General features: G+C 34.1%; 1 protein-coding gene across 3 annotated transcripts; it reads left to right on the top strand.

Annotated features, from left to right (window-relative positions):
- The first annotated feature begins 9,846 nt into the window (after positions 1 to 9,846).
- LOC112750356 (probable methyltransferase PMT2) lies at positions 9,847 to 14,617 on the top strand. Of its 3 annotated transcripts, none has more exons than XM_025799052.3 (7): positions 9,847 to 10,409; positions 11,113 to 11,764; positions 11,878 to 12,088; positions 12,245 to 12,539; positions 12,998 to 13,366; positions 13,502 to 13,579; positions 13,876 to 14,617. In XM_025799052.3, exons 2-7 carry the CDS (start codon positions 11,120 to 11,122, stop codon positions 14,102 to 14,104), a joined length of 1,827 nt encoding a protein of 608 aa, XP_025654837.1. In that variant the 5' UTR covers positions 9,847 to 10,409; positions 11,113 to 11,119; the 3' UTR covers positions 14,105 to 14,617. The 3 variants fall into 3 exon arrangements, with proteins under 3 accessions (XP_025654837.1, XP_029148694.1, XP_025654838.1); XM_029292861.2 differs by lacking the exon at positions 9,847 to 10,409 and adding an exon at positions 10,556 to 10,647; XM_025799053.3 differs by lacking the exon at positions 9,847 to 10,409 and adding an exon at positions 10,586 to 10,839.
- Positions 14,618 to 15,499: the final 882 nt, after the last annotated feature.

Below are 15,499 nucleotides of genomic sequence, written 5' to 3'. Positions count from 1 at the left end.
ATATTTTATCTTGTAAAGAGAGTTAGGGGTCGTGATGGTTATGTTTGTAAGTTATTGTATAAAGAACTTAGTCTGTGTGTGTATGTGTATGTGTATGTGTGTGTGTGTGTGTTTTCGAACAAAAAAGTATGTGTTTCCAATTTTCAAAAGAATAGTTTATACAGTTCTGAATTTTTCAAAGGATCCTATTTTATTATTAAATATATGAAAGTCGTCGTAATACTCTTCACTATCAGAGTGACGCAGCTGGAGGCGTGACATTCTGGTAGTAAGGATGTTACAAGGGGCGCGACTGTGATCTCACGTATGCAAGCTTGCAAAACTCCCAAGCTTCCAATATGCATGATTCCTCACTTTTGCATGCTCTTTTTCACTTTTCGGTACCATTCTTACCTATATATTCTAAAACATTAGAACACACATATCAAGGTATCGAATGGAATGAAAAAGTGAAATAAATAAATCAATTAAAGCTTAAAAAAATATGCTTTAGTCATTTAAGCACAAATAGGATAAAACTATAAAAATATGCAAATTCAATGAATAAGTGTGAGAAAAACTAACAAATTTCACCTAATTAAAGTAGATAAATACTATAAAATGTAAATTTATCGTCGGTGAATGAAACTCAGTTTACTCTTCTAGAAAAACTTTAACAAAACACAATTTACTCTTCTAAAAAATCTTAGTAGAGCTAACTAATTCTGTAGTATATTACAGGTTTTTTTGTTTTGCTAACAAGTATCACTATTTTGACAAAATATAGAGTTTAATAAAGTTCGTGCATTTATTATCAAAAACACAGAAAAGTTAATTTTTATCTATAAAAGTTTTATGCTTTTAAATCGCTAACAAATTTGCTAAAGCTAAATAATAATAGTCGTAATAATAATTTAGGTGCATCACAATATAGATACCCATGGGCTCCTATTGTATTTCATCAACCTAAAATTCTTCACACCCTTTACCCTTATTGCATTGACTAATGAAAAATCCATCACCTTTCCATTTGCATATGTGGTTGAACTCCCACTAATTTAGGTTAAACTGCACTTTCATTGTTATTCTTAGGGTGTTAGTTAAATTTCTTTTTCTATTATATTGGATACAGTTATCCTTGACCATATCCATTTCTTCCAATTTATTTTATGCGTAAAGAATTTGCAACCCGCGTCATTGCCTTAGAATAAAAAGAATAATATTACATATTTAAATTTTTTTTTAACCAAAGTTTAATTAAATTAAATAATAAAATTTAATTAATAAAAATTTAAATATATAATATTACTCATATAAAAAAAATCAAAAAATGATATTTATTTTATTTTTATAATTATATATGAAATATGGATCGAATCTACATACTGACATTTAAAGTAACCAAACTTACGAAGATCGAGAGACACTCAGATGCAATATGTATTAAGGGATATCTTAAAATTACTAATATAATATAGAGTCATTCTAATTAATATAATTATGTTATAGTAATTACGATAATTATAATAGTTGAAAATAATATTAAAATTAAAATAATATTTTTTATTATTAAATAATATTTTTAAAGATACTATTTAAAATAAAATATTTTTAAAATATAAAAAATATCATTTTAATTTTATACAAAGTTGTGAGCAATATTTGTGTGACAATAGATTATACAGTCATATGGGATATTTAAGAGACATAAGAATAATAAATAAGAATAAAGTCATAAACTACGGACGGCATAAGTAGGCATGGGCACCACACAAATCTTTGTTCTCAATTTGAAGGTCACTCCAACTTCCACACATTAATATTAAAATCATCATATACCTATATAAAAAATCAACTACTAACTAATTATTATATATAAAAATATATATATTTAATATTTTATACAAAAAATTATTACACTATTATAAATAAGCTTAATTATTTTACTATGCATATCTAATTATCTTATTATGACAAATATAATTATTTTAATAATTAATAATTATTAATTATTTATTATTTAAGAAAATATATAAATTAATTTATATAAATAGAGATAAATATAGAATGAATGAATTTTAGAGCATATAAATTATTTTTGTTAATATTAATATTATTGGAGATCGAAGATTTTGCTATTAAATACTATAGGGTATTTAATAGAAAATATTTTTACAGTATATTTATTGAAAATTTTTTTAACTTATATTTTAACTAATCTTTTAACAAAGAGTTCGAAGCAAGACCCATATTATTAAGCTTAGTTTTGGTGGAGTGTTTTGAATAGGTGTTCGTATTTTTTAAAAACATAAGCTCTTTATTTTATATTTCGTAAATTAAAAAAATTATGTGATTATGCTTGTATTTTTTAAAAGTTAAGAGTGTTTTTAAAAGTATTTAAATTTAATTTAATAAAATTTTTATTTTTTAAAAGTAATTTATAAAAATTAGATTTTAAAAGATAATTTTTTAAAAGTTATAGTATATATATTTGATAAATTAAATTAGAAATAATTTTTAATAAACACAAATAACAATAAATATATTTGGTAAAATAGTTTTTAAATTCTAAAATACTATAACAAATATAAATGTAAGAATTAAATTTAAATATTAATTTATGTATAAAATTATATTAGATTTTTTAATTTCGATAAGTACAAGTCATATTTGAAAAGTTCTATCTTAGATACTTTGAAAAGCATCTTTATCTTTTAAAAATTTTAAGTACAAGCACATAGTATTTTTAATTTACTAAATAAAAAAGAGAAGTTTGTGCTTTTGAAAAGTATAAATACCTTTTTAAAAAAATTTTATCAAACTAAGTGTTAAGGTGGAGTTTTTCAAAATTAACTTGTACTTATCATACTTAAAAAGTCTAATATAAGTTTGTACATTAATTAATTTTAAAATTTAACATTATATTTATGTCTATTATAGTTTATTTTAAATTTAATTGTGATACTTGTGCATATTAAAAATTATTTTTAAGATGAATTTGCACAAATACGCGTAGATACCTTTAGGTCACCTAAAAAATCGTTACTATAGATCCTTTTAGGTCACCCTTTAAAACCGTGATCAAAGACCCCTTTAAGTAACCCCCAAAAACCGTGATCATAAACCCTTTTAGGTCACCCTTTACAACCATGACTATAGACCCCTTTAGATCACCCCCAAAACTGTGACCATAGACCATTTTAAGTCATCTTTTCGAAAAACTGTGACCATAGACCCCTTAAGGCCACTCTCCAAAACTGTGACCATAGACTCTTTTAGGCCACCCTTTTAAAAAATCATGACCATAGACCTTTTTAGGCCACCCCCAAAACCGTGATCATAACCTTTAGGTCACACCCAAAACCATGACCATAGACCCTTTTAGGACACCTTCCAAAACAGTGATCATAGACATGTTTAGGTCATTCCTGAAAACCGTGACCATAGATACCTTTAGGTCACCCCCCCCCCCCAAAACCGTGACTATAGACCCTTTTAGGTCACCTTCCAAAACCGTGATCATAGACATGTTTAGGTCACCCCTGAAAACCGTGACCATAGACCCTTTTAGGTCACTCTTTTTTGAAAAATCATTATAGACCCTTTTTGGTCACCCTTAAAAACCATGACCATAGACCTCTTTAGGCCACCCCAAAAATCGTGACCACAGACATGTTTAGGCCACTCCCAAAAACTGTGACCATAAACCTCTTTAGTCACCCTTTTTTGAAAATTCGTGACCATAGACCCTTTTTTGTCACCCCTAAAAACCGTGACCATAAATCTCTTTAGGCCATCCCCCAAAACCGTGACCATGGACCCTTTTAGGCCATCCTTTTTTTAAAAACCGTAATCGTAGGTACTCTATGATCACCTTTTTTTTAAAAAACCGTAACCATAACTTTTTTTGTTTACGATTTAGAGAATTTATGATCATGATTTTTTACTGTGACAAAAAAAACCGTGGCCATATAGGCCCAAAATGTTGTAGTAAAACTTTTTAAAAAATTTTACCAAACTAAGTATTATGATAAAACTTTTCAAAATCTTGTACTTATCAAATTTAAAAGTCTAATATAACCTTATATATTGATTAATTTTTAAATTTAACTTTTATATTTTTATCTATTATAATTCGTTTTATTTTTAATTGTGGTAATTATACTTATTAAAAATTATTTTTTAGATAATTTTACCAATACTATAACTTTTAAAAAATTATTTTTTAAACTATTTTTAAAAAATAAAAAATTTACCAACTCAACTATTATATCTTTCTCAATCATTTTTTAAAAAGGATCCGCCAGTTACGGACAAGCGAAACCATTTATTTTTATCACAATTTCAACCCAAAAAAAAAAAAAAAGGAAACCATCAAAATAAATTAATAAAAACCGTATACGACGACGCCATGCTTCTGTGGTCTTGTCGGTGGCCAATTTAGATTTAAAAAAATATATATTTTAAATATCAGTTTATTTTTGATAAAATTTATTTTTTATTTTTAATATTTTCAAAAATTTTTAAAAATATTTTAATTAATTTATTTTAATTTTATTTCTAAAATTTTATGACAAATTTTATTTTTATTTTTATTTTTATTATAGTTTAATTACTTTATTAATTTCTATAGTTTCGTAAAATTTTTAATTAAGTCCCTATATTTTTTATCTTATTTTTTAATTTTACTCATTTTATTTATCATCATTATTGCTCCTCTCTCCTAGAACTCTTCTCTTTTCTCTTAATTTCTCCTATTTTTAAAACTCCACACCCATACGCAATATTGTCTTTATCCCACCATCTGTTTCTCCGTCCTCTCCACCACTTGCTGCAACTATCATGTCCTTTACCTCTTAAATTTGTTATACGCTATCATTACATCTATCTCTTGCGCCATTAGTCGTTGCTGCAACCATCGTGGACTTTTTTCCATGTGCTGCAACCATTATATTTTTTTTCACTATATGCCGCCATCACACCTATCTCCTCCACCATTCGTTTTCTACGTGTAGGTTGTCGTGTTCCATCTGTTTAGGCGATATAAATTTATTTTGGTTGAATTTTGAAGGTAAGAATTCATGATTTGATTGTCATAAAAAAATTTTCGATAATAATAATCTTTTCGAAAGAATAAGGACTCATTCAAGAAGAATAAAACCAAATAACAAGAGGCTCCCATTAGGTTGAGTGGCTTAGAGGTTTGGCATCGAGTGCATACATTCTGAAGGTTTTAGATAGTGAATCAATAGTGAGAATCTCAGGCTACAACAAGATGTATAACTAAACCAAAGATAATATATTTTTGGAATCGCATTACAATAAAGACAATTTGACATAAATAATAGCAAGAGAAGCAAACATTATGACCTTTTCATCTTATCCAAAAATGCACGACAAGTATACTATTCATATTGCTAGGAAGTTTCAAGTTCAGTTAGATGGTTGTGATTAGGATGAAATCAAGATCTCGTATTGCGTGTGATAGACAAGAAGTTATAGAGCCTTACCAAGTTGATAAAACCAAGATAATTTTATTAATCCAGATGGTTCCATAGTGCTGCCAATCACCATCGGAAACAGAAGCCAAAGGAATATCGTGCTCTCCGAGTTCGTAGTCCTAAAGGACTCCATAGCCTACAACAGCATCTTGGGAAGCAAGATGATCAACGACTCATCCGCCGTCACATTCACCAAGTTCTTAATCGTGAAATTCCAAGTCGATAATGGTGTTGTGGGAACAATATACGCACACCAGGAAGTCACGGTTGAATGCGACAACACCAGCTTGGCCTTCTGGAAGAGGATACAGAATTTACAATCCACAAACTAACCAACAAGTGCACCGGGTCGTACCAATTAATACCTCAGGTGATTGAGGGTCGATCCCTCGGGACTAAGCAATAATAGTTGAGTGATTCACTTAGTCTGACAAGTAAAAAGGAGTGTTTTGGGTTCAAATTGCATTCAACAGTAATTCAGAAATGTTTAAGAAAGCAAACAGTAAATTGGTTGTAAAAAGGATGTGAGAAAATAGTTAAGGCCTTGGAGATGTTTAGATTTCATGATTAACAATTCTTATTAATTACTTTGATGTAGAGATTCAATTCACAGCAAACTCTAAGTTATTAAACTCCAATTCCTTGGTAATTTAATTCTCCTGTAACTCAATTAACCGCCAATTCCTTGGTCACTTAATCTAATTAGAGGGTTTAGGTCTAAATCCTAGTTTATAAGCCACACAAAACCCTAAGAACCAAAAAATAAGACGATTATATGTCACGTATCACGTTAAATCCAATTAATTAGAGAGTTATGAGAAATCAGTTTCAAGCTGTAATTCAAGTGATATAACTTTTTCCAGATTCAATAAGAATTCAAGTTAGAAAATAGTTATTTTTCAATATACTCTAATCTTTAGGATGAAGAACGAAACTGATTCTTGAATGTAAATCAATGCATAAATCAGAAGTAGAAAACAATAGTTATTAATCCATCCAAATAAACATAGCTCCTAACCTTAACGATGGAGATTTAGTTACTCATGGTGTGAAAACCTTAGCAGGAAAAAGTGTAAAGTGCGGAATAGGAGAAGAGAGAGGAGAAGAAGCCCGAAAGGTTGAATCGTTTCTCTTTTTATATCTAACCTAATTGGTTTAGAAATTAAATTCAGAAACCTAATTAATATCTTTTTCTAATTAAAAATAAATAAAAAAATAAAATTTAAATACATGAGGGACCACCTTTGTGTAAAAAGGTGGCGCCATACTTGGGAGAATGGAGTTTGCCATGGAAGCTTGGGTGTGGCGCCATACTTGATTGTTCCTTGCGCCATTCTTAGAGCTTGTTACGTTCAACATTGTGCCAAACGCCGTGACATGGCATTTGGCGCCACCAAGGTGACTCTTGGGTTGCCTTTGCGTTGATCTAAAGCCAGACGCCATGACGTGGCGTTTGGCATCACCTCCTGCTGTGCTTCTTCATCTTTTTGCTTTCTTGAGTTATACTAAACTCGCTCGAATGCTACCTGTAATAAATTAATTTGCAAAACAATTCAAAGTAGCATTTATAGTGGCTTAAAACACCTAAATCTCATAACAATATAGCAAATCCACATGTAAATTACTAAGAAAAATGCAAGGAAGATGCTCACGCATTAGTCTTGGGACGCGGCAGGGATTTTCCTTACCGACCTAGATGCACGCCAGGACGATCAACCCAAACCAGAACCAGAAGGAGATATGGAAAAACTGCAGATAGGACAGACCAAAGACAAATTCACGTTCATCAACAAAAACCTACCCTTCGATCTAAAAAGCGACCTTATGGAACTTTTGAAGCAAAACAAGGAACTATTCGCATTCACTCCAGCTGACATGCTAGGAATAAACCCCAACCGAATCTCTCACCGCAGGGTCGTGTATCCCAAAGCCAAGCCAGTAGCACAAAGAAGAAGAAAAATGTTCGCCGACCGAGCAGTCGAAGTCAGAAAGCAAATTAAAGGCTTACTTGAAGCAGACTTCATCTGGGAAATGTCGTCCTAGTCAAAAAGGCAAACGGCAAGTGGCAAATGTGCGTCGACTACACAAACTGAAACAAAGCTTGTTCAAAGGATGCCTTCCCCTTGACAAATATCGACGGACTGGTTGACGCTGCCTTGGGACATCAGTACCTCAACTTCATGGACGCCTATTCCGGGTACAACTAGATACTCATTCACAAACTAAACGAAGAGAAAATCACGTTCGTAACCCTCGATGGCACATACTACTACACAGTCATGCCTTTCGGGTTAAAGAACGCTGGGGCCACCTACCAAAGGCTCGTCACCAAAATTTTCAAAGACCTCTCTAGGACCAAACTCTAGGTCTATATCGACGACATTCTAGGACATACACAAACAAGCGAGGAGCTCATTAATGACCACAAACTCATACTAGACACCCTAAGAAAGCACCGGATGCGCCTCAATCCGATGAAGTGTGCCTTCGGGATGGAAGCCAAAAAGTTCCTAGGCTTCATTTCATGTTCACGTAACGGGAAGTAGAAGCAAACCCGAAGAAGTGCAAGGCCATCCTTGAGATGAGGAGCTAGTGCGCGAAATTGAACTCCGCAAACTTTGCACAGATGAACCGGCAAGTGCACCGTGTCGTCCAAGTAATACCTCATGTGAGTGAGGGTCGAATCCCACAGAGATTATTGGATTGAGCAAGCAATGGCTAACTTATAAATCTTAGTCAGGCGGATAGAAAAGATAGTGGTTGTGAAAAACGCATAAAAATAGAATAAGGAAAGAATTACTAAATTGGTGTAAAAACAGTGATAAGAAATTGGTTGAGGCTTTGGAGATGCTTCTTCTTTCTGAATCAATTTTTCTTACTGTTTATTCCAACAATGGATGAATCATTCCATGGAAAACTATAAGTGATTAACCCTGGGACTAGTGGTCATTAATCTCCTCTGCTTCAGATCGCATGCTAGTGCTAATGGTCATCCAATCTGAACGAGGGTGAAGCTTTAGCAATTCAATCCCTGGTGATCCTACAAAAAATGCCACAGACAAGGTCGAATCTTCTGGATCAGAGAATAAAGGTTTATAATTCTAGTCTATACCATTAAGGCCCTAATCGCCCCGTACCTCGGCTGAACAGATGTTCCCATGTCCCCAACGAAGTCGTGGATTAGCCGTCTAAGAGATGTATAATCAAGCTTGTGATTCAATGCTATCCCGCTAGAGACTCGTAAGAACCCATGTAGAAAATGGGTCATACTCTCGTTCCACCCGGTTTCATTAGTTTGAAGAATGAAGATACATCTTAGAATGGAATCAAACATATATTGAAATAGAAACAGTAATATTATTAATCCATGAGAATCAGTAGAGTTCCTAACCTTAACCTCGGAGGTTTAGTTGCTCATAGCTTACAAAAAATAATAGTAGTAATATGTCTATGCTTCTCCCTTCCTGGGAGGCATGATCCTCAGAAGGAAGAAAGTTTCTTATTTATAATCAAAATACTAGACCTAAAAGATGTTACTATTAATTAAAAATGACAAAAATGTGATAAACTAAGCTAAAGGATGCGAAAATTCACATATGGGCCCACTTGGTGAGTGTTTGTGCTGAGATTTGGGTGAATCCACGTACTTAGACTCCTTTTGGGGCGTTGGACACCAGTCTTGCTCTCTTTTGGGCATCCAAATGCCATCTTGGTTCTTCTGGGCCGTCCAAACGCCAGGCAGAGGGTCAGATGGGGTTCAACGCCCGTTTTGGGACATCGTTTCCAAAGATAAGTATGGACCATTATAAATTTCTGAAAAGTCCTGGATTTTAGCTTTCCAATGTCGTTGAGAGCGCGTCATTTGGATCTTTGTAGCTCCAGATATGCTCGTTGAAATGCACGGTAGTCAGAATCTTACAACATCTGGAGTGCTTTCTCTATCTCTGAATCAGGCTTTTTCAAAACTTGCCAGAATTACCCAAAAATCACCTAAAATCATAGAAAAACCACAAAAACTCAAAGTAGCATCCAAAAAGTGATTTTTGCACTAGAACCTACTAAAACATAATAAAACTTAATCAAATGTACTAAAAATACTAAGGAAACAATGCCAAAAAGTGTATAAAATATCTGCTCATCAGCAGCCCCACAAATCTCAAAGATGTCCAAAGACTGATCGGGCGGCTTGCTGTCCACTTACGCTCCCTCGACGCCTCGGCCCAAAAAGCCATATCTTTCTTCAAACTCATGAAAAAAGGGATAAACTTCAAATGGGAACCTAAATATAAAAATGCCTTCCAACAATAAATTTTTAATAAATTTTATTATAAGATAAGTAGATCTTCAAAAAAAAATGTTTTAACACAAATTATTCTTCTTCAAATTATACAAATTTAACCAGTCATACAAAAATAATTCTCAAAAATTTTTAAAAATAAAAAATTTATTAAGACAAAAATGTTCCATCCAATATTTTTTAGAATCATTATTATATTGTTATGATTATTATATTGTTATTATTTACTTTCTTTTATTTTCTTTTTAACTTTCCCTTTCCCTTTCTCTTTATTTATGGTGAGTGGTGATGCCAATCCCGTTACTGTGTCTCTTTCATGTGAACATTCATTGATTGCTGCTAATTGCTGATGGAAAAGAACCTCATGAGGATTAAAGATTAGGAATCTCTTGTACATTTTTTATTATTTGAGATTTGACACGTCTCACTCCTCTTACTGGATCCTTCACATCCCTTTCCCATTACACAATCATCATCATCATTTGAATATTAAAACAGAAAAGAAGATCACTGTTTGGTCCCCCGGAAAATTTATATAAGCCTCCAAGATTTATCAGTGTGTGTGTGTGTGGGAAGGAAGGAAACATCTCAGATCTTCCAAATATTGCTCCCGCCCCAGCTTCATATGATCGGTAAGAGATTTTTCCTCGTTTGATTTTTTCCTTTCAAGTGATGGTGATTTTTTTCTATCTTGGTACTTTCAAAGTTTAGTTTTTTTATCCCACTTTTGTGCCCCAAGTTAAATTCCTTATTTAGCAACTTTTGGTGGGTCGTCTTCATTAATTATAACACTGAAACGCGTTTTCCAGTGTTTGTATGTGATCTTGCATTGCATTTACGTGAAGCTAGATCCCACATCATTAACACCTTGTACTGGTTTAGTTAATCATTATTCTCTTTCATTCATGTTTCGTCCTTTTGTCTTGTCTTTTGTCTTCTATTAACATAGTACTACACAAAATGCATAAGCATTTTCCCAGTGGAAACATTTATTACAAATGGAGCTTAAACTCTGATTCTATTCAACAGATCTGAAGCTTGCTTTGACATTTTTCTTGAACCGTATGATTCAGACTAATAATTAATTCCTTCATGGCGATAATGATTCAAAGTGATTTGATATGATTCACTGAAGCTTACTTTCTTTCCTTGGAGTATCCAAGTTGTTAAATTTTGCAGATTGAAAGCTAAATACATCTGGCTACTTTTGTCTTGAGATCTTTATTCTTGATCTTGATATTGGATGATGTAGTACTTAACCTTGGGGTTTTTGCTAGTCTTATAAATACAATTTTTATTGAGTTGAGTCAGGATTGATTATTTATTCTATTTCAGGTTCTAAATGGCAAAACCAAGTGCAGCTGATAATAGGACTAGAAGTTCTGTGCAGGTCTTTATAGTAGTTGGTCTGTGCTGTTTCTTCTATATATTGGGTGCGTGGCAGAGAAGCGGTTTTGGAAAGGGAGATAGCATAGCATTGGAGATCACCAAGAAAGGCCAAGAGTGTGACACAGTTCCAAATTTAAGTTTTGACTCTCACCATGCTGGTGAGGTTAGCAAGATCGATGAGGTCGATTCAGAAGCTAAGAAATTTGAGCCATGTGCTGCTAGATATACGGATTACACTCCGTGCCAAGATCAGCAGCGTGCAATGACATTTCCAAGAGAAAACATGAACTATCGAGAGAGGCATTGCCCCCCTGAGGGAGAGAAGCTACACTGTATGATTCCAGCACCCAAGGGGTATGTCACTCCATTTCCATGGCCAAAGAGCCGTGACTACGTTCCTTACGCAAATGCACCGTACAAGAGCCTTACAGTTGAGAAGGCTATTCAGAACTGGATCCAGTATGAAGGATCAGTGTTTAGGTTCCCCGGTGGTGGCACCCAATTTCCTCAAGGTGCAGATAAATATATCGACCAACTTGCTTCCGTGATCCCTATAAATGATGGGACAGTTAGGACAGCTCTGGACACTGGTTGTGGGGTATGTTCCTCATCAAATTCATAGAACATAAAACCAATTTTTGTCCTTCTATTACATGTTAATTGATAAAACAGCATTATTAGTTTCTTTAAGCTCTAAGTCTTATTTCCCAGGTTGCCAGTTGGGGTGCTTATCTTTGGAGCAGAAATGTTATTGCAATGTCATTTGCGCCAAGGGACTCTCATGAAGCACAAGTACAGTTTGCTCTTGAAAGAGGTGTACCTGCTGTCATTGGTGTTCTTGGAACCATAAAAACGCCTTATCCTTCTGCGGCCTTCGACATGGCTCATTGTTCTCGTTGCTTAATTCCTTGGGGAGCAAATGGTGAGAATTTTGCATTCAGAAAGATTACTCTGAAATATTTGCTGTAACTTAGGCAGGACAATAATTTTTGGATTCTTAACTTCGTATTCTGTTTGATCTGGTTTTTTTATACCCTATTTATTATAACAATCGTAATTTTGCATTATTCATTTGCAGATGGAATTTATATGATTGAAGTAGACCGAGTTCTAAGACCTGGTGGTTATTGGGTGCTTTCGGGACCTCCAATAAACTGGAAGGCAAGTTATAGAAACTGGCAGAGACCTAAGGAGGAACTCGAGGAAGAACAAAGAAAGATTGAAGAGGTTGCTAAGCTCCTCTGCTGGGAGAAGAAGTCAGAGGAGGCTGAAATTGCCATTTGGCAAAAAACTATGGACACCGAATCATGCCGTAGCAGACAAGAAGAATCTGGCGTGAACTTTTGTGAAACAACCGATGTTAATGATGTCTGGTAAGAATCTTCCTGTTTAAACAATTTGTATATTTTAGCAGTGCATTATTATTATTCCCATTGTTTCTTTCTATAAGCCATGTGCAAGGATGTAGACGTTTGCATTATGCATTGAGCTAAAGATATTTGGGAGAATAATAGTGATATTTTCATGTATAATTCTAAAAAATGCTTTTCCAGTTTCCAAAGTATCTTGATGGTTAAGAGGATGTTCACTTAACCATAGTGACCTTGGATTGAAACTGGCAATAAGAAGCAGATGAAAACATCTTTGAAGTATATGTGACTGCTTATTTTCCTTGTCATCTTTCCAATTTATCATTGTTTTATGTCATGTGAACCCTTTCAATAGTCAGTCCATAATACTATTGTCAAAATCATTCTTTGATATGATTTCAAGTCTCTGTTTGGTTTTGATCCTTCGAAAATTATGAGGTATCATGTCGTTGTGTCTACAGGTATAAGAAAATGGAGGCCTGTGTTACCCGCACACCTAAAGTTTCTGGTGAACTCAAGCCATTTCCCGAGAGGCTATTTGCAACCCCTCCTAGAATTGCTAATGGTGCAGTTCCTGGAGTTAGTGTTGAGACATTCGTGGAGGATAACAATAAGTGGAAAAGGCACGTAAATGCTTATAAGAAAATTAATAGCCTCCTGGATACTGGAAGGTATCGCAACATTATGGACATGAATGCTGGTTTGGGCAGTTTTGCCGCAGCTATTCAATCTCCAAAGTTATGGGTCATGAATGTTGTGCCTACTATTGCTGAGAAAAGTACACTGGGTGTCATATATGAACGAGGACTTATTGGCATCTATCATGATTGGTATGGTTTTCTTACTCAGTCACGATGATACTAATCTCGTGCCATTATCTATTAGTGAAATGAATTATCAATTTTCTCATCTTTCATGGCTTTCCCCCCTTATTTGTTCATACATCGGGCCCTTATAATCCACAGGTGTGAAGCCTTCTCCACATATCCAAGGACCTACGACCTCATTCATAGCGATGGTCTTTTTAGTCTGTACAAGGACAAGTAAGCGATCCTTTGATTAAATTTTCATGTTTTATAATTCTTATTTATATCAGTTCTTGATCAAAAATGCTTCTCTATCTAATGTGCCTAACAACTTGTTTAGCATTCAAACTTTTGTGCCTATTTGATATGCTTGTGGAAGTCTGAACATGCCTCTTTAAAGAGCTATGGTTCAGTAACCCTCACCCAAATGTAGAGCTTGTGTAACATTTGGATCTAGACCAGCATAACTACTTGATTTTAGAAGATAGGTTCATCCATGTAGCCTTAAAAATCTTGTCTCACATTATATGCAGCTGTAACATAGAAGACATTCTTCTTGAGATGGACCGGATTTTGCGGCCAGAAGGAGCAGTCATCATCCGTGACGAAGTTGACATCTTAATTAAGGTCAAGAAAATCGTCGGAGGAATGAGATGGAACTCCAAAATGGTTGACCATGAGGATGGTCCACTTGTTCCCGAAAAGGTACTGATTGCCGTCAAGCAATATTGGGTTGTCGGGTCAAATTCCACTTCATCCTAATAAAGCACCCGGTGCAAGTTGAAAGGTCATTAATGGCTTTTAGCCCCTTGGGGCTCAACTAGATCCTAACAGAGTTCATATGGGTTTTGATATGAGCATTTTTGGCTTGAATGATCAACCACAAAATTTGGCACAAATTATGGCCATTACAAGAGTTATGCTGAATTGCTGATTGCAATTTGCAATAGGTTTCGTATCTAGTTAATTTATCATTTATTAATGAACAAATTTGGGAAGCTACTATGCTCAGGGTTTAAGATATTAGCCGTTTTTTTTCATCAATCAAGTATCTTGTTAGTTGTTACACGATATTACATTCAAAAATCAAGGAAATATTGGTCTCTTCTCTTTTCTCTTTGGTCCCAATAGTTTTATATTTACTGAATTACAAAAGTTTGAGCTGCTTCGCCTAAATTTTGTAACAAAGAATAGTAGTATATGGTACAATCTTTGTAGCTGTAACTTCATTTGCAAGTTACACTCAAATATGAATTTTGAAGTGCTTCCTGATTATTCACCTTTATCATTTGGTTAGGTTAGAAGATATGCCTATGATTTGATTGTAAGTGATTGTGAAAATTTTGGATGTTAGTTTTTTGCTAATGAGAATGTTACTGCATCCAAATAAAATAGAAGAGATGCTACTATCTTAGGAATTTTGGCTACCTATCATGGCTACAAACCAATTTCTCGGAAGTTTTAGGATTCAGGTTAACAATAATTAGTTAAGAAAAAAACTTTTTTTTACCCCTTGACTAATTGTTTTTCGAAGTACCTATATTTTCCCATTTGTGACAATTCAGTATCTGAGATTCTACAAAATGTATGACTCTTCTGGAACCAGCCTAGAATGGAACTACTTGTATGTGCCATGTGTGTAAGGGTTTTGAAAATTTTCTTAATAATATATATGTAGAGGTAATGACCAAATCAGTACTTGAAAGATTCAAACGCTGATATTTTGGTACCTCACTATTGTTATTGACAAAATGGTCCTTAAAAGATTTTAAAATTTGACAAGCGTACCCACGAGTTCGCCGGAACACATCTTTGGCAAGTACAGTGCTGACATGGCCACTACATTTTGATGACATGGCAAACCCCCCCTCCACCCTACTTCTTTCTTTCTTCCTTTCCAATGCACTTCTTCTCCTTTCCCCTCCCCTTTTTGAATGCACTCTCCCCCTCTCCAACCCTAATCCTTCCCTCCCCCTCCCTAACCCTAATTCCCCATCCCCAACGCATTTCCTCCCTCCTCAATCCAAAATTTCCCTTTCTGAACCCTAATTCCCCTTCCCTTGTTCCTTTGAATTTTAATCCCCTTCTCAACACAGTGTCTCACACTCTCAACTCACTCTCCCCCAAAATAGCAGTAGAGTTCAACCTTCTCAGTCT

Source organism: Arachis hypogaea, chromosome 15 (assembly GCF_003086295.3).
Source record: "Arachis hypogaea cultivar Tifrunner chromosome 15, arahy.Tifrunner.gnm2.J5K5, whole genome shotgun sequence".
In the NCBI taxonomy this organism is placed as follows: Eukaryota; Viridiplantae; Streptophyta; class Magnoliopsida; order Fabales; family Fabaceae; genus Arachis; species Arachis hypogaea.
The sequence above is the reverse complement of the archived record's forward strand: the minus strand, read 5'-3'. Positions and strand labels throughout refer to the sequence as shown.

Bases quoted from the DNA above. Each gene is read 5' to 3' on its own strand.
- LOC112750356 (XM_025799052.3), top strand. From the start codon at position 11,120: ATGGCAAAACCAAGTGCAGCTGATAATAGGACTAGAAGTTCTGTGCAG. The intron at 12,540-12,997 runs GTAAGAATCTTC...TTGTGTCTACAG, and splicing joins ACCGATGTTAATGATGTCTG to GTATAAGAAAATGGAGGCCT. The intron at 13,580-13,875 runs GTAAGCGATCCT...CATTATATGCAG, and splicing joins TTTAGTCTGTACAAGGACAA to CTGTAACATAGAAGACATTC.